We start from the raw sequence: 19,278 nt of genomic DNA on the forward strand, positions 1-19,278 counted from the left end.
TACTCAATTTTAAATTGACATAATTTATGAAAATTAGTTAATTTTTATCAAAATACAAAGTATAGTATCAATATTGAAAATTGAACATAAACTATATGAAATTCAAGGAAATTGAATTTATTTAATTAGATGCATTTTAATGTGATTTTCCTTATTTTTCTTCTAAGTGATAAGACAAATTATTATTGTCATAAATTTCCATTGAAAGGGTTTTAGATTTGTAAATTGTTGAAAGATGGGTGAAATTACATCAAAATTTGATAGATGAATCAAATAAAGATGCACTTTACATTTTCGAAATTCGTAAAATTAATTTTAAGTTATATAATAACTTATAATGAGATTATATAGGACAAATGCTCATGACTTTATAATCAAATTAAGATGTACATTAACGAATGTGTTTTGAAAATATATGAATTGGACTAATTAAATTAAAATATGATTAGTGAAATTACTCTAGGTTTTAAATAATAGTTATTTTAGATTCTTGAATTTAATACAAATGACATCATAATTTGTAATGAAATCCATTAAACAATAGAAATTTATCTTTTTGATATTTTTCAAAACTAATTAAAGTTATTTGGAAATGCCTTTAATATAATATTAAGAGTTTTCAAAAATTTTAATTTTTATTTATATTCTACAATTTTATAGAAACATGAACTATATGTTTTGTTTAACGTGATAGTGAAATTGATGGGAATATTATTAGTAAAATTCAAGTTGAATGGTTGAAGCAGAGGAATGCATCAAGCTTGTTGTGTGATAGAAAAGTACCCCTCAAACGTAAGGGAAACTTCTTTAAGATGGTGGTGATATCTGCTATGCTTTAAGGTGGAGAATGTTGGCCATTAAACGAGAGGCATAATATTAAGTAAGTGTTGTAGAGATGAGGATGCTGAGATGGACGAGTGGCTTCACTCTTAGAGACAAAATGCTAAATAAGTATATATGTGAGAAAGCTGGAGTAGCTTCAATCGTTGATAAGATTTGAGAGAGTTGCCTTAGATGGTTTGGACACATTAAACGATAGTCTTTCGATGACCCGGTTAGAAGAGTAGATGTATTAATTTGGCTTATGTTAAGAAATATAGGAGTAGACAAATATTAGAAATAACATTTTTTTTAAATTTAAATAAGAATTTGACTTTTAATAGAACACATTGGAGGGAAAAAATTCATGTAGCCAACCCTACGTAGTTAGATAAAGGCTTGATGTTGTTGTATGAACTATATGTATTTAATTCAAAAGTAATGAAAATAATTTTAGAAATCAATGAAATTGTATTTATATATTTTTAGGAAAATCTTTCCCTAATTTTCCAACTATTTGAAATCATAAAAATGTTTTTTTTACTCTGATGGAATTGAGACATTTAAAATATTTTCATATTATATCAAAATTTAATTTTATTTATTCAATTAAGGGTAATTTTTTTAAATTTAGCAATTTGTTTATATTGTTTATTTTTCTGTAAAAAATTATGATATATTCAATTTTATTTGGATTTATGAAAACCCTAAAATCCCTTTATCCAAACAGTATGTTGATTATGCACTTAGTTGGATAAACATATTCATTTTATTTAGTTGGTCAATATTGCATGACCATGATTTAGTCCTGTCTCAAAAGACATGACCCAATGATTAGGTCCTAATTGGATTTGGAGCTGATATGGTGTTGGGGCCAGAGGATGGGCTATAAAGCAATAGACGAGTGATGTTGATCGTCATTTTAAATCATGGAGTGTGGTATGAGTTAAATGAGAGGTCTAAGCATGCAAATGTGTTGTGTAGTACCCAACTACTAGTGTGACTAAATCTCCACATGTTTTAGAAAGGCTTGATCGATGGTTCACTTGTTGTCTTCCTTAACTATATAACCCGAAAAATATCAATTATAGGAATTTTCTTAGTGTTGACCTCCATGCTATACCCAAAGGAACAAAAGAGAGAAGAAGGCAAAGTAGAAATACACAACATACCTCTGCTTCCTGGATCCCGTGAATCCTGCCGAAGTTTCGCCGAGGTACTGTACATCAGCGCCGAATCAGTCGCTTCTCCGTAATTTCTGTTCAAATCCCGCCTCGATCTTTCTCCCTTCGCCTCTTTAAAAGCCGACCAAATGAAGCTTTCTCGCTCGCTCCTTCGCGGTTCCCGCACGACTCCAACACCACAGAAATCCCAAACTCCCGTCGCTCTTCCATATACGTGAGACCTCGCTGCTCCTCCTAAGTCGTTCGGCACAGTCCCGCCGACGATCTCCCGACCTAACTCTTATCTTCCGATCCCTGCTCCTCCTCTCTGCCATAGTCCCGACCCAAGCCAGTCGAACCCTTGCCTGTGCCAACGTCCCGTACAAGTCGAGAGAGAAGAGAGAGAGAGAGAGAGAGAGAGAGAGAGAGAGAGAGAGAGAGAGAGGGAAGCTCTCTTACTTAGCCGTGGCCCACACGACCAGAGCCGCCCGACCTCCTCTCCAACCTCATCTCTCCTGCCGAACTCCCCCCTCTTGTGGGATCTAGCTCCCGCGACCAAGGCCCCCAGCTCGACCCCTCTTTAAAACTTAGCCCTATACCTCTTAATCAAAACCCAAGTCCTCCATCCGATCCAGCCCTTGCCTTCTCCCTATAGCTGAACTCCACCTACAGCCAATCCCTTTGCTATCATCAAGCCGACAAACAGTAAGTTAGGGATTATTTCTAATATTAGTGGTAGTTGTTATCATTAATATTATTTAAATTATTATAGTTTTCTTGTATTGTTATATTCTTTATATCAATTATGGTTAATCGAACTTAATTATAATTAATTATTTTGATAATAATTAATTATAATTAATTTTAATTATAGTTAATTATTTTTTATTTTAATTAATTACTAATCATTATAATTAATTATAATTAAAGTTAATTAATTATAATTGATTATAGTCAATCATAGTTAATTATACTTTAATTTAATTAATTGTTAATAATTATAATTAATTAGTTTTAATTATAATTAATTAAGATTAACTATTTTTGATAAAAAAAAGAAAAGCTCACTTTTCCCGCCTCGAGCCAACACCGTCAACCTCGCAAAGGTATGAATTTCCTAAACTTAGATTCTCGACCTCGGAGTTAGCGGCAGAACGGAAAACCGCCCATACACGCCTTTATTGCGCGTGGTGGGATGGGACCCCGGTGCGGCGCCTACGACGAGGCGGGTTATCACCTTAACCTCGAGAGCCTGCTTTCATCGTTTGCGGCGGACCGGAAAACCGCCTATACACACCTTTATTGAGCGTGGTGGGATGAGACTCCAGTGCGGCACCTACGACGAGGCGGGTAATCACCTAAAAACCCTACTTCAATGTTCGTGGCGGATCGAAAAACCTCCTATGCACGCCTTTATTGCGCGTGGTGGGATTGAACCCCGGTGCGACGCCTACGGCGAGGTGGGGTTACTCATAAGTACCCCCGAGCGGGGGGGAAAGCAAACTGTCTTTTTAAATAGGTACCGTCAAAGTCCCCATACACGTCTTTATTCCGCGTGGTGGGAAGAAAGATCACGGCCGCGGTGTCATTGTCTGAGAACACCTACCATACACGCCTTTATTGCACGTGGTGGGAATGCCCAGTTTCTCGTAGTTTTCCCCTAAACAGGAGAGACCCTGAGAGGTTTCCGAAATTTTGGGTGAAGACTAGAATGTACCTGGACTCATTCGAACTCAACAGTGGACTCGGACTTGTGAACTTTAATGCAATGAACTCAAATCTAAAACAAATCCAAACTTAAATAAATCAAAAGGACTTGAATTTGATTTTGAATGTCAAGTGAACTATAACTTAAGCATGACTCAAGGAGCTAAGAATTGAACATCAAATGAACTTGAGTAGAACTTGCACATGATTTGAATATTTGAACTCAAACTCAAATGAAAAGTAGAGGACTTGAACACTCATAAAGATTTCAACGGTTTAAATTTGAGCAAAAACTCAATGTAACTACAAGGGACATAGAACTTAAATTTGATGCAAGAAATTTGTAAGACTTGAATCGTATGCAGAAGAACACAAATGGAAATCGTGGCAAATTGAGAACTTACAAATGCCACTTATTCATAAATGATGGGGAAATTCTATATAATCAAGTTACTTGAGATAAGCAATGAATGATAAACAGATGCATTCATAACAAAATAGAACTTAAATTGAATTGAACTCGAGCAAAGAGTTTGTACTTTGATTATAAAGGACTTGGACCCGAATTCAGAAAGGAACTACAATGAGCCTGAACCAAACTAGAACTTGAACTTCAGGAGATTTGAATAATCTATAAAGAGGATAAAATAATTGTAACATCCCACATGCAAGTGGAGGCATTTGACATGCCAGCCAATATCGGTCTCTTATAAGCACAAGGAGATTAGCACATAAGTGAATGTGGCAAGTGGGCGGCTAATACATGTGAAGCAATTAACAATGAACACAATCAACCCAATGGTCAATAACGATCTGCTTATAGACACATCGATCTCTTATGGATTATTGAAATTCATATGTCATGAATTCAACGAGTCACTAACAAACATGAATGAGAGGGTCGTAGTGAGTTTAACCCACCTACGAGTCATTCATATAAGCAAATACATCTCTCCCCTACGAGCAAAATGATTCAACATGCAATGAACGTTATAATACTCCTACGATCAGCAATAAACCAATGTTAAGCAAATATACTAGCTCCTTATAAGCAAGAGTAGATAGTATATGGCAAAGTGCAAATATTTATGAGGTCATAGGAGATTCATAATATGCACTATATCACATTTAAAAGTAAACGCTGGATGAAATGTAACAAATGCAAGTATCTACGGGCTACTGTAGAAGACTCGTAGTACACCCAGTCCATTGTCCATGAGCAAGATACAAAGTGACTATATTAAGTGCAAGTGAGAAATTCATCGTGCATACAACAAGCTATTTACAAGCATCTACCAATAAGGAAGGAGATCAGTTAGTGCACTACAATCTACCTGTATAAATCATACAAGTGGTGCACGACAGTCTACCTGTATAAAGCAGCGAACAATTCTATTCGGAAGCTACTATGCCACGCCACCGGATCCGCAACATCCTTGTAAGCAGACAGAAGGCGTCTATAAATACTTTCAAAGTACCCCCGTACGTGCACTATAGTTTGTATACACATAGGTACACTAAAAGGGGTAAAAGCAATCATAAAACCCGCATGGGCCCCGTCGAGAGTGTTATTGGTACACACGTGATATCTAGGGATGTTGCCGGGTTATTAAATTTGAACCCATTCCTCTTAATAGGTAAACAGGAGTAGACAGGGTATAATTATAAAATGCCCCCAAACACCCGCATGGGCCCCGGCGAGCGTGTTTTGAATATACACGTGACGTCTGGGGATGCTGTGTGGGTTGATAAGTTAATTCAAGTTCGAACCCGATCCTTCTATACGGATCAATAGGAGTCGACAGGATTCAAACCTTTAAACAAATACGCGGTTGTGGCAACCGGTGTATTTGTTTTAATACATTCATATTAGGGCTTCAAGGCCTATAATCAACAGAATTCACAAACAAATGCACAAAGCCTATGAGAAATCCGATCCTCGGTCAACAGCTTGGTCGAGTTGACATTGTTCAATCAACAAAAGAGAAATAACCCCAAACACGCCGATGATGGCCGTGTTGAATGTTTATCTCAACTGGAGGGGTTCACAAATACTTTCAAATGCCTCTCAAAAGTCCATTCCAAACATCGAAAAAACAAAAAAAATCCAAAAATATAAAAAAAACCCAAAAATCTTGAAATCCCGAAATCAAAAAATATTTAAAATTTTAAATCAAACCATTAAATACTTAAAGCAAAATCCATACACCCTACGCAACAGTTTGCCGAGGTGGACAAATTCAAATATAACTTTAGATTGCTTAGAGCCATTTTGTCTAGTCGAAAATATCACTAGGATCCTTTCTCAAACAATCTCCTGCCAGTAAGGATGTGGTACGTGTCTTCTAACCGGCGACTTTGCCTCCAAATGGCACCGAAGGATAAGTGGTTATGACCTGAGAACCTCTGAACCGAGTGGTTTTGCCGCCAAATGGCATCACGAAATATCGGTTATGGCCAGAGCCAATATGCTCCGTAGTGGCATCAAATCCTTGAGATATGAATCAATAAGATATGATCGATAGGGAACAAAGCCCTCTGTTAGCTAACGTGGATTCAAATTTGTCCCCTTAGAAAGTCCCCTTGGACGAAGCAACCCATGGCTGCCGACAAGGATCCTTCTGTCAGGTTGGGTCGACTACCTCCTCTGACTAAGTAGACTAGGGACCACGATGGCCCGAGACGACGGAACCATGGGATCTTGGTCGGATCTATCATCCATTTCCCCACCATCTGCTTTAAGTGCAAGGTGGTGAAATTTCTATTTTAAATATAAAATTTTCGAAACACCAAAACTTTCCAATTCTCAAACCCAATGCTGCTACTATATGCCAGACAACGCGTATTTTCTACGTATCTGATTGACGACTAGCCTTAATCGCAAGTTCTCTCTCGTTATCGGGAGGGGTAATTAATTATAGGGGCTTGCGCTTATAGGAAACCAGAACTCAGATCATAAAGTCCTCACAAAATGTGGGTGAAATCTCTGGGTAGTGTCTTATCTACAAACCCATCTGCTTTTCAAAATTTACCCCGAAATTTAATTCCGTTAAAACTCCCTCGCTGAAGAAAAAGCATAGCAGTGCGGGCGGAGGCCGGGGCTGAATTTTCGGAGCCCACACTTAGGGAGCTATAGGATTCATCTTATCTTCTCTGTATCTCAGAGAGCTTTGTGAGTGGGATGGTTCTAATATACTAAGTTATGACATGAGGGTTTTGATACTTTTCCTAAATTAGAGAGTTGAATGCTTTAGCTTGGCTTTAGTTAAGGTTCATTGATTGCTGGATTGAACCAACATTTATGCTTAACCTAGGATGCCAGCCACCACCTGTTTTCCTTCAACAAGGTAGGCTTGGGAAGGTATTTGAAGGGTTGAAAATCAATTTCTTAGGTGTTCGAAACCCTTATAAAAGGCTAATGGCTTGGAATTATCCCAACAGATCTGAAGAAGTTAGGGTTTTTCCATATGCAATTAGATGCTTTGATGTGTCATAGAACGCACTTATTTGTTAGAGGGATAACCAAAGGTAAGACTTGTGATGAAGAGCGAAGGTATTGGTTAATTCCATGAGTCATATATAAGAGAGGTTCAACTATGAATTAGCTTGTAAGATCCATTTGATTGAAATAAACCAAGGGTTGTGAAGTTTCTAGAGTTTGAGTAAGATTGCAAAAAGTGATCTAAAGCTTCAACTATGCTTGGCTTGAGGTAATTTCATGAGTTATGTAGTTTGAGCTAGCTCTAGGCTTGTGTTAGACTAGGTTTGGTGAGTCTTGAATTTGGTTAGTCCACTAGACCCTAGGTTTGATCCTAAACTAGATCTAGGCTTAGTTAAAAGGTTCTAGTCAAGGTTAGGTTATAGGAATTAACTGACTTGGGTGCAATGGGAGTAAATTGAGCTTACTTGCATTCATTTGGCCAATCAGGTAAACTGAATGCTTGGGTTGGATTTAGGTTATTATGTTAGGCCTCCTTTAGGTCTATGTATGTCACGACCTGTCCCGGATGCTCGATCTAACGAGGCGGGTACGAAAAGTCGGACGATAGTACATTTCCAAAAGTATAAAATAACTCATCATCAAAACTTTTCTATAAACTGAAAAGCCACTGAACACAAAAAAATCTATTTTACCTGTTGTCATTTGCACCTCGTCTTCTGTAAACATGTTCTTCTCTTTCAGCCATTACTTCTCTTAGGAATTACCTGAAACATTTAAACTTGTGGTTTGAGTTTACTAAGTAAACTATGGAGGAACTAATAAATTTATATAAAAAATATAATTTACATAATTTCTTTCCTTTCTTAATCTTGTTTTTTCAATTCATTAACTTAATACTTCTTTGAATATTTTCATTTAAAATAATTTGAAGCATTTATTATCTTTAATATTTCATTTATATTTTCTTTTCCCATTTAATTTGCACAGGAGCACCGTCTCAAAGTACCATAAAGGTACAACCTTTTCCATTAATTTCCTTTCTCCATTCCGTAGAAATTTCCTTTTCCTTTTCGTGCAAGTACGGTGTCCCCAGCCAGTGCATAAGGGGTGACTCCTGTCGTTTTCAATACCCTTTTCCTTTTATTCTTTTCTTTTCTCATTTTCATCATTATGATACAATTTCATTACAACATATCTTACTTGTATCTCTATAAATATTACTTATCATTTGCATATACGAGATCATGTACATGTGTATGTTTCTTCTAAACTTTACTTTTATTTCTTTGATATACTCATAACATATCCTTTTTCTTTCTATAATTGTACTCATAACATGTCGTTGCTTATTTTAGTTAATTATCTCCAAAAAGTAGGAGATATACAATCTAATCAATTTCGCATATACTTCTTTCTAAACGAAAATAGAATTGAAATAAAGAAATTTAAACTTTTATAAATACCCACTTTGAACTTTTCAGGTCGTCGATGCTTGATCTACTATTGAATTAATTTCTCTTCTTATTGAATCATCGCGGGATCAACACATACAACATGATCTTTCACTTTCCAAAACCCTAAAATTCAAACAATAACTTTCATGTAAAACTTAAAATTATAATCCCATAATAAACTTATATAAAAAGAATTTCACTTACGAATGAGAATTTCTCAAACTCTCAAAATCCTTTCTCTCCCAATTTCCTTTTTCTTTGCTACAATCTCTTCCCTAACCTTCAAGAAATAAATTGTTCACTTTAAATGAAGTAGGAGAAGAAATTTATAGGAAAAAATCCGAAAGAAATTTAACAAACCTTCTTCTCTTAATCCTTCTCGTCCGTTTCTCTTGTTCTTCAATTTCTCCCAAAATAACACTCTGATAACGATAAGAATGAAAAGGAATCGTTATTTCTTATCCTAGAAGGTAATCATTTGCTAAAATTGGAGAAAGAAGAAACCTACCTCGCTCTCGCGTGAAGCCCGACCGTCCGCCCTTCTCTGTTCGCACGAACAGTTCTGTTCCGCGATCCTTCTGTTCGTGGGATTATAAAGGGTGGGCCGGCCGGTTCAGTTGAACCGGCCGGAAGAACCGGTTGTCACAATGTAGGCTCAATTTGGTCCATTGAACCTTTTAAGATAGTTTGGGTTAGTCATTTAGTCAATTAGCTTCTCCTTTGGTTTTATTGGGTTTAATTGACCTAATAAGTTTAGGTTTTGGGTTGACCATTAAGCCATGACACAGGCCATGAGTTCACTAAATGCAATGAACTTCCTTAAGACCACATTAGGCTCATTTGGGGTGTTGACTGGAGTCCTTAGGTCAATTGACTATTGATTTGGTTTTGATTAGCCATCTAGGCTAACTTAAGCATATTTTAGTTACTAGGCTAATTAGGATCAATCTTAGTTAAATGGGTTAGTTTAATTGATTAAGTTTGGGTGATTGAATTCAATTTGATGATTTGAACTAATTTAGGTGATTGGGTCTTCAATTGTGTTTATTTGAGTCAAGTCAATCATTTAGGCGAACCTAGACTAGGACTGGATTCTTGAAGCCTCTTGTAGTTAAAATATTCATGATCCATTTTAACGATTTAGCTTAGTTAAATGTATATTAGTCTAATTGCAAAACTTAAGCTAGCATAGCGTCATGCAGGTCTAGGTCAACTCACTCAAGGTTTAGTTTTGACCTTGAGATGTGATTAGGTGAATTCAATTGATTTAGGTTTTGACTAATTGAAGGTGTGAGCTTAATTTGTTCAAGGGTTCACCTAGATTCTATCTAAGCTCATCATGGACTAGGGTTTGGCAAGCCATGATTGGACAATTGTTTATACTTGGGAGAGCTAGCTATAACAGGTTATCTAGCTTAACTAGGTCGCATTAATCCACTCAGGGGAACTATTAATTAGATAAAATTGGCTCATCAAGCTCGCTAGGCTACACCTTTGACTAGTCTAATGCTTACTAGTTACTAGAAATCAAAATTAGACGAAATCCAGTACACTAGATGTTATCTAGGGTACAATGGACAAGGATTAGGTTAAATTCATGGCAATTCTAATTGTGGCATACCTTTATGACCTTTAGGCTACCTTAGAAAACTTTTCAAATATACTACCAGGCACTATACCATTGATTTTAGTACTAAGGATTACCTAGACAATGACTGACGTGGGTGGGTGACTATCCTAGGGCTTTGGGTTACCTTTCGAATATCTAAACTAATAATAATCATCAGCCAAGCAAGACTCTTCATCATCCGTGTTCTTAAAAGTAGAACCTCATCTATGCTATAAAAATGAGATCACAAAACACAACCCAACATGTTCAAACATGTTTCCATTAGTGTGGGTATAAGACATTGCCACAAGGTATTTGTAATTTGTGTAATAATAAGAAATAATATTATTGCATTTAAGTTCTAATCAATTCAACATAAAAATTTTATGTTCTATAAAGCCCAAAGCATATTTGTATGTTAAGTATGCAAAAGTATAAATGATAAAAAATTGAAAAAAGTGTAAGAAAATTTAGGACAAGATTGGGAGAGTTTTAGCATAGTAGGAATGATATGGGTCATCCCCTATTTATGTCAAAAAATTGTCAATATCATGTACAAGAAGATGGATTGAGAAGTATCCAATATTGACTGAAATTTTCAAGTGGTAGAAATTTTTTATAATTAAAGAATAGAATGCTCCATTTAAAGATTAAAATCCAAAATGTTGTCAATTTAATCTAAGAGTGTCACATTTCTCCAGTTTGGTCGCTTGACTATACAAAATTGTTCCGAAATGATCTCTCGCATAAAAATGTGATAAATCGATCATGATTTAATTCATCGACTATACATGATTGATAAATTTAGTCCCTGAGGGACCATTTAGGATTAATTTTGTATTGTCAAGATATTGAATTGGAGAAATGTGATTGTAGACTATATTTGTGAATTATTAATAGTCTGGGCCATTATTTGATTTTATGCGATGGATATGATATTTTGGGGTGTCCATATGTGCATGTTTATGAAAGTTATTTGATTAAGTTGAAATGACACTCTTGAAGATTTAATGCTTCATTGACTATAGTCATGTATTTCAATAGATTTCAGGGCTTCTGATTTCTTCTATTCATGGGTATGAAGAAATTTATGAGCAGGCAGCAATAGTTTCCCTTTTTGCATATAGTATGAAAGCCATGACTTGTATGTCCATTTGTTTTGGAGTGTAAATCGTAGAGACATATTTGAAGAAATTATGGCTTCGTTTGGGACAGCTTTCTAAATAGCTTTCTAGTAAAAAATTTCGAAGTTCAAGAATTTTTTGTACTAAAGGTTGTTTAAGAAAGTGGTAAGAAAGATATTCCAACCAAAGCCTAAGATGCTCTTTTTGTATGATGTTTTAATATAGGATTGTTGTATTTCTTTGTAAAGGTCCAAAATGGACCCAAAATTTTGAGGCCCATTTTAATTTGATTTTTTTCGAGTACTCAATATAGTCCCTCAATCCATCAAATTTGAGCCAATTTGGTGTTGTCAATTTTATCATTTATTTTAGATAGAAATAGGTGGAGGGAAATTTTCCATTAGGGCATTTTGATCTTTATAGGATCATTCTCACTCCATAATACTAACTTGGGCTAATTGGATTGAAAATGCCCACATAGAAAGCCTTGCTCCACTAATTTTCGTCCATAAAAATAAAAATAACTAAGTTGATGGTAGGACCAAAGTGCCGCATTGAGGGAATAAATTAAGCACTTTGAAAATCCTAGGACTAAATTAGACACAAATCTAGGATTCATTTTGGTTACTCGCATATTTCAAGCTTCTTGATACACTCGGTGCACTCTAAAGACTAACCAGGGAGAAAACTAAGTAGGAAGCACTAGGATTAGCTATAAGGTAAAGTTTGATTGTTTAATTTGATGCGTAATCATCGTTTGTTTTTAATGAAATATCTATGTAATCCTTGGATCCTTTCCTTAGTTTTCTTTCTAGAGCCTATTATATTATGCCATTCCTTGCATTCTGCTGGAAGTTTGGTTATCTTGTATGAACATAATTGTGTAATTTCATGCTTAAAGATTATTGTTGTTTCTTAGCAGATTCCAAAGGCTATATTGTTGATGATGATGGTATTGATTTTGTAAAATTTTCACACCTTAGGGACATCAAGGCTCAACAAAGAAGCCTGAGGTACAAGCTTCCTCCATGTTCAGGGTAGACCTCCAACATCAAGGCACCAACTTCATAATAGCAATTTTTATGTTTGTATTTTGCAGAGAGTATCAGAAGTCTTATCCTCGTGCCAAATACTTCGATGATGCAAAACCCTGGCAAGAGCCCTGTGATGTAGCATTTCCTTGCGCTTCACAAAATGAAATTGATCAACCTGATGCTGTTGCTCTCATCAATGCTGGTTGCCGCATACTGATTGAAGGTATATTTTAGGCATAGACAAACTATATTTGATTTTACAGCCGTTTTCTTATTGCCAGGAACAATTCTTTCACTAATTAATTATATATCTCATTTGTCTTTTGTTGTTTCGGTATTGCCAGGAACGATTCTTTCACTAATTAATTATATATCTCATTTGACTTTTTTTTTTTTGTTTCGGAAGAGCAGGTTCAAACATGCCTTGTACTCCACAAGCTATTGATGTTTTGAAGAAGGGGAAAGTTTTGGTTGCTCCAGCGAAGGCAGCAAGTGCTGGAGGGGTATGCTAATCTCTCTTTTAGTTTGCTTCTGATTACACATGATGTAAACTTTATTGATTGAGAACTTCATCATATCCTCCTTTCTTGAAATAACATGTTTTCTCTTAGACATAATTTCTAATTGATATATTATTGAATTTGGAATATTGAGATGAGTGGAGAGAGAGAGAGAGAGAGAGGATCTTCAATCAAAGAGGGAACTGAAAGAAAAACCCAGGGAATCATGCTTGGAGAGAAAATTCCATGATTGGGAGTCTCAATAATTATGTATTCCCCGGAGTCTTGGGAGGAATGCATGGCATTAAAGAGGGAAAGGAAAAACCATAGGAGTGGTAGAGAGAGTATTAGGATGAAAATAGTATTGCTTCTAATTAATTTGTAAGTTGTTGAAAAAAATCTAATTGTAAAAAATAAAGATCCATGCATCGAACTTTTTAATTCTTGTTTATAGTAATAGGCTACATATAAAGTCAAATTGATTCAAATCAAATCCTATCATCTAATTGTAAAAAATAAAGACCTATGCATCGAACTTTCTACAAATACATATTCTCTCATGTAAATCAACACTACCATTAATATGCCCATTAAAGAGATGTAATTTAACTTGGCTAATCGGATAAACAATTAATATCTAGGCCTTATTCAAGAGCTTGCTCGATGATTTGTTAATTTTTTTAGTCAAAATAATTTTTGTGTTCAGTGTAATAGTTCTTCTATCGAAGATTCATTTTTGCATTATGTGCCTCAAGAACTCTAGCAACTTGTCACTAGATAGGAATATGCACTCTTTCCAACATTGTCTAAGATATTGGTTGTCATCAAGTTGTATTTTTTCCTAGAAAAAAAAATAGCGCAAGCCCAACTTTCAAAGACAACTTCATTCTCTAAGTATGCACCTATAGTTATTGGTTTCTTCATCTGTACTTTGTCAAAGTGCCGATAGAACTTAATTGTTCCATAAGATTTAAAGCCAAGTGATTCCTCATGATAATTATCAGTTTTTAATGGTGATTTTTATTGCTTTGTGATGAGTGTAAGCTCCATGATATTCCTATTGAAATACAGTGGATAAAGAATTAGCAATGTTGTTATGTCTATGAGACAATAACAATTTCTCCATGAAATCTATTGACGACTCAATTTATTCTAATCCATGACCCATTATTTTCTTAGTCAACAACATCAAATGCCATTGGATAAATCTGAGTATTAGCATCTTGGCTACTGCCACAAATAATTTACATTTACATATTATTTTAAAAAATATTTCATCTACACTTGACATTATATATTATGAATTTTTGAAGCCCCGCATGCAAGCACCTAAATAGAAGTAAACATACTTGACATGTCTTGATGTTTCAAGTTTGAGATCAACATTTGTCCATAGATTCTTCTTATTTTACATGATCAGATATAATGATGACTTTTGAAATGATGCTGCTGGGGACTCTTTATATATATGACAGCTTACTCACAACACTGTCAGCCTTTCTACGAGACATATCAATTTTATAATTTTTCTTTACTTCTAATATAATTATCTTTGGCTTCAAATTAAGGTTGAATCTAATAAACTTCTCATTGACATCCGAAGTGCATGACATGGATAAAGGTTAAGGACAATTGGACTTGACTAAAATTTTATTCACGACTGACAAGAGTTCACAACTTTTAACTTTGGGAAGTTCACAACAAATCTTGATAGAGAAAACCCATCTTCGTTTTCCTATCATGCCAAATACATTCAGATTAGTTTCAGAATTTTCCTGTCCATTTCCTGTTATAAAGATTTTTAGGGAAACTGATGCGAACATCTGACGGTGAACATTACTCAAAGGAAGAGATGAAAATCGACGGCCAAGATCCCTTCATTTTATCTTAGTTTATTAATTGTAATTTTTATTTAATTATGCATTTTCCTTTTTACTCTTACATAAGGGACTTGTTTTATGTAAGCCCAATGGGCAAAGTTGTATTTTAGTTTCTTTTAAGACCTATATATAGAGGCATTTGCTCTTGTATTAGACTATGATGGATTATTAAAAAAAAAAAGAATTGGAGCATTTGTCTTGATCTCTGTGTGAGTTTTGGAGAGGAGAAGTCATATGGAGGACAATCTTGTTTCCACCAGCCACGTGATGGATCCGGGCTCGTGGATTGAAGTCCCTTGGGGAGGGCAACGTAGTACCCACTAGCCGCAGGAAGAGTCTGGGCTCGTGGTTTGTATTGTTTTTATTTATTTATTTTTTTTTTGTTCTCCGTCTTATCATCTATAGTCTCCATCATTTACCATCCGTTTTTGTTTTATTTCGTTTGATTTTGGTTGACTTTTCTTTTAGATCAAACATCAACTCCTCCACCTCCATAGTCGGCTGACCACCTCACCCCTAGCCTCTTCCCTCTTCCACAAATTTTGAATTCTGAATTCTGAATTCAAAATAGCCTCTTGATTACCTTCATAAATTAAATTTTGTTAATTTGGAAAATCATTCAATTTTGAATTCAAATAAATTTGAATTTCAAAATATTTCCAATTTAATAAATTCTACATTAGGGAGCCTCCTCAAATTACTCTCAATCTGAAATTAATTTCAGATTTAATTCGTCCAATACCATTTAATGCTTGATCCACATACATTGTATGTGGACACTTCTCCTACCTCTCCATATGGCCGGACCCCTCTCTCACCTCCTCTCTAATTAATGCCTCTCTATTAAGGCCCTCAATCAACTCCAATCACCACTAGTAACTTCCGGCCCCCATCCCTCATTAAATCCCAATTAAGGTGATTTGAAATTCAAATTTTCCCTCCACTTCCCTTTTTTTGAAATCTGAAATTAAATTCAGATTTTAATTATTCAACAGACCCCTTCCCCCATGTCCGTTCTACATCAGAAACTTAATATAAATAGTTTACTATTGGAATAATGAAATCACAAGATTCTTTTGTTTTCCCAAAGAAAACCATAGCACATAGGCCTTCCAAAATGCTTTCCTATGTTTCCATCGTGAATTGACTAATCTGCAAATTCAGCCATTGGGATGACTTAATGTATACTGGGCAGGAATTCCTATTGCAAATTCTAATAAGAACATACATGATTAAAGCAAAATGATATGGGCTTAAAACTGATCCTTTATGTAATCCAATTGAAATTGGAAAATACTTGGTCAAATCACCTTGTGTTTGAACACAAGTAGCAACTCTTGTATACATGTCCTTAATGTCTTGAATATAAGTATTATTAATTCCTTTCTTTTTTAGAACTCTCTAGAGCACTTGTCTTGAAATTTTATCTTACATTTTTTTCTAAATCAATAAAAATCCTATGTATATCCTCCTATATTTTTTCAAACCTCTTAACAAATGTATAACTTTCATAGTATATCTATCCGGCATGAATCCAAAGTGATTTAAGAAACATTAGTATGAGAAGGGAATTAATGTTTTTTGTTAATATTTTAATAACTGAATCTTTATCTTGCTCCCAAAAACTGCTTATTCTTTAGTTTATTTTATTTTATTTTTTAAGTTCCTTATCACATCTCCTATTTCGATATCCACCATCCTTTTAATGTGATATGTACTAGGTTATTTTTGATACCATGTTTGTTTTAGTGCATTAACCTTTCAGCTAGCATGAATTTCTTTCTATACACGATTTTAAGGCCTAAGATTTACAATTGATTTTGGAGATGCAAGCTATCTTGCATTGATCTATTCCCTTTTGAATTCTCCATGAGCTGCGTGCAGTCATTAATCTCTCATAAAGTTCTGATTCATGGTTTTCTGCATTAACCTGCATTGATTGTATCCTATTGTTCTTATTGAAGTATGGTACATTCTGGTTGTACTTACAATAAAAAAAATATCATAGGACAGATCTGAAATGATAATCTTTATATCTAGCTGAACTAAACACATGGTGCAATGCGTTTAACATACATTGCATTCGATCCATCGCCAGGTATGATGGAATTCCTAAACATTAGGATCCAAAACCCAAGTTTGTTTTGGTACAGTAAGTTAAATTTTAACCACCATATTTTACTTTGAGTCTAATGTAAAACTAACCTACCTTGCAATCATTGTCAGCTTATTGGAAATTTAGCAATTTTTTTATGTTCTGCATCAAATTCTTCAATATTTATGGGTGCCAAATTTATACACTTTTGGCTATTCAGTGAAGTTGGTTTCTCTTGGATGTGAAGATCTTCGTTCTTCTAATTTTCTTTGGGGATGTGATGATCTTGTTCCGGTTCTTCTTTTCTTTTCTTTTCTTTTCTTTCTTTTTTCACTCTTTTAGTGAGTATTTATTTGAGTGATTAGATTTATTTAATCCTGGTAGGTATGCTGGTTATCAACTATGTTCATGTTCCATAATTTCGTTGCGGTTCTTCTGCTTGATTTTGAAAACCTTGTGGTTATTTTTCCTTTGAGATCTATCATATGATCGCACATTTTGGATTTTTTTATTTATATGAATCTTCATGTTTTACAAATAATTGCTTCTTTTATCAATTTGATTCCACATGAATCAGTGCATGTTCCTTTTTCTACAGTTGTTTTACATTTTTTTGATTAGTTGCTCATTAGGAATTTCATTAGCATTGCACATTCTCTTGTATTTAATATTGCACGGCATCTCAAAAAATTTTAGATTGTATTGTATCGCTTTGTCTATTTATGTTCCATTACCGTTATTTTTCAATAATTGCTATTTATATGGTGTAGATATATTTGATTAATTGTGTTTGAGAACTGTTCAATGTGGTTTTCTTAGTAACATATGATATACAAATTTTCGAAACTTTAGAGATTGCTACATTTCTTTGGATTCCTAAGCTATTTTTAGTGATTGGCTTTCAGGTTGCTGGGGGAGAACATGAGCTAAATCATGAATACAATTTGATGCATTGGTCTGCGGAGGACTTCGAAACTAAATTACAGGTAGCTTCACTAATTTCCTTACTAATTTTTCTATATTCATTTTAATATTTTCACTTATACCACACTCAATTTATTTATTAGTGCTAGTGACTTTTCTTTTTTAATTATTTTTTTTTTTTTTCATTTGTGCTAGTGACTTATTTTATTTGTATTGATTTTTAGGTCTTTATGATTTATCTTTCTCAGCGTAGTATTGCGGCACTTTTTCATTTTAATAATCTAATTTTAACTTTATCAACTATATCATTAATGATAATGCTAGTTAAAATTCTATATTCATTGAGTTATAGAAACCATTTAAATTTATATTCAAATTTATGTATCTTGGTATTCAGGACATGATGAAGCAGACATACGAGAGATCACTCAAGGCTTCCAATGACTACGGTATCTTGAAGGATAGCCCGGAGTAAGTATTCATAGTGCTTTCTACACTTTTCAATAGATTTTCTTCAGTTACTCTCATCTCAACACTCTCAAACGATCAATAAATTTAATTGTAAATTTCACTTTGGTCCCTCACTTTTTGACAAAACCACTCTTTGGTTGCATTTGAAAATGGAGCCAAAGTTGATCTACATGTATAATCACCAAACGATCAAAGTGTTAAGGATGTTGAAAAGGAAAGGGGGGGCATAGTACAGTTTTTCCATAACTTGAGGGATCTAAAAGTGAGGCTGTTGATCAATGTTTTATCTACTTTTATAATCATTAGAGCTCGAATGTGTGAAAGGTTTAGAATCATAGTGGTAAGTATAAGCGATCAATTTTGACTTTCTACAATGTAGATTTGGTTTGGGACAATTTTTTTACTGCTTTCTAAAGTAGCTTTCCAGTGCAAAAATTTTTTGGACTATAAATATTTGTATTAGAAAGCTATTTTAAAAAACAGCAAGAAAGTTGTCTCAAACAAAGCTTTATTGAAGGGCCAAACTGTAATTAACATTAGATTTAATCATAAATGATATAACTTTGTTATAGATCCATATGAGCTCTTGATCAAGCTACTTATGACTAAGATCTCATTCTATAAAATTATGACTTTTTTATTTTTTTATTTTCGCCATTCACTTTGTACTATCCGCTGTTGTTAAAGTAAAGTATTGAGCAATAAATTTAATCATTATTCTATTGGGTAACAAAGCCACCTATATTGCGGTATTAATAAATAAGAATGTTTTGAAAAACTCTTGACATGTATTGTAATTTATGTTCCTTTGTGTAATTTCTGTTTTTTGGCCTTCTTACTCTTAATATGCAATTTTGGTACTTTTATTTGAAAATAACAATATAATATATGGTCAAAGTTGAAATATCTTATTTTATGGGTTGTTTGTTTCATGTTATGTAGCTAAAAATGTAATTTAGATAATGTTATTATTTATTAAATAAATTAATTTCATTTAGTGTTTTTTTTAATTCAAATTTTATTGTTTTTTTTTTCAATTTTGATTAAAATTAGATA

General features: G+C 34.2%; 1 protein-coding gene across 1 annotated transcript in view; it reads left to right on the forward strand.

The window, feature by feature from the left end:
- The window catches only part of LOC110105901 (NADP-specific glutamate dehydrogenase), a 101,411-nt gene extending 83,114 nt beyond the window's left edge, over positions 1–18,297 (forward strand). Inside the window, exons 11-15 of the mRNA XM_020835584.2 lie at positions 12,241–12,331; positions 12,418–12,575; positions 12,764–12,855; positions 17,733–17,813; positions 18,149–18,297. Coding sequence (XP_020691243.1) covers positions 12,241–12,331; positions 12,418–12,575; positions 12,764–12,855; positions 17,733–17,813; positions 18,149–18,226 — 500 coding nt within the window. The 3' untranslated portion in view covers positions 18,227–18,297. The remainder of the gene's footprint in view (positions 1–12,240; positions 12,332–12,417; positions 12,576–12,763; positions 12,856–17,732; positions 17,814–18,148) is intronic.
- Positions 18,298–19,278: the final 981 nt, after the last annotated feature.

Source organism: Dendrobium catenatum, unplaced genomic scaffold (genome assembly GCF_001605985.2).
Source record: "Dendrobium catenatum unplaced genomic scaffold, ASM160598v2 fragScaff_scaffold_862, whole genome shotgun sequence".
Lineage (NCBI taxonomy): Eukaryota > Viridiplantae > Streptophyta > Magnoliopsida > Asparagales > Orchidaceae > Dendrobium > Dendrobium catenatum.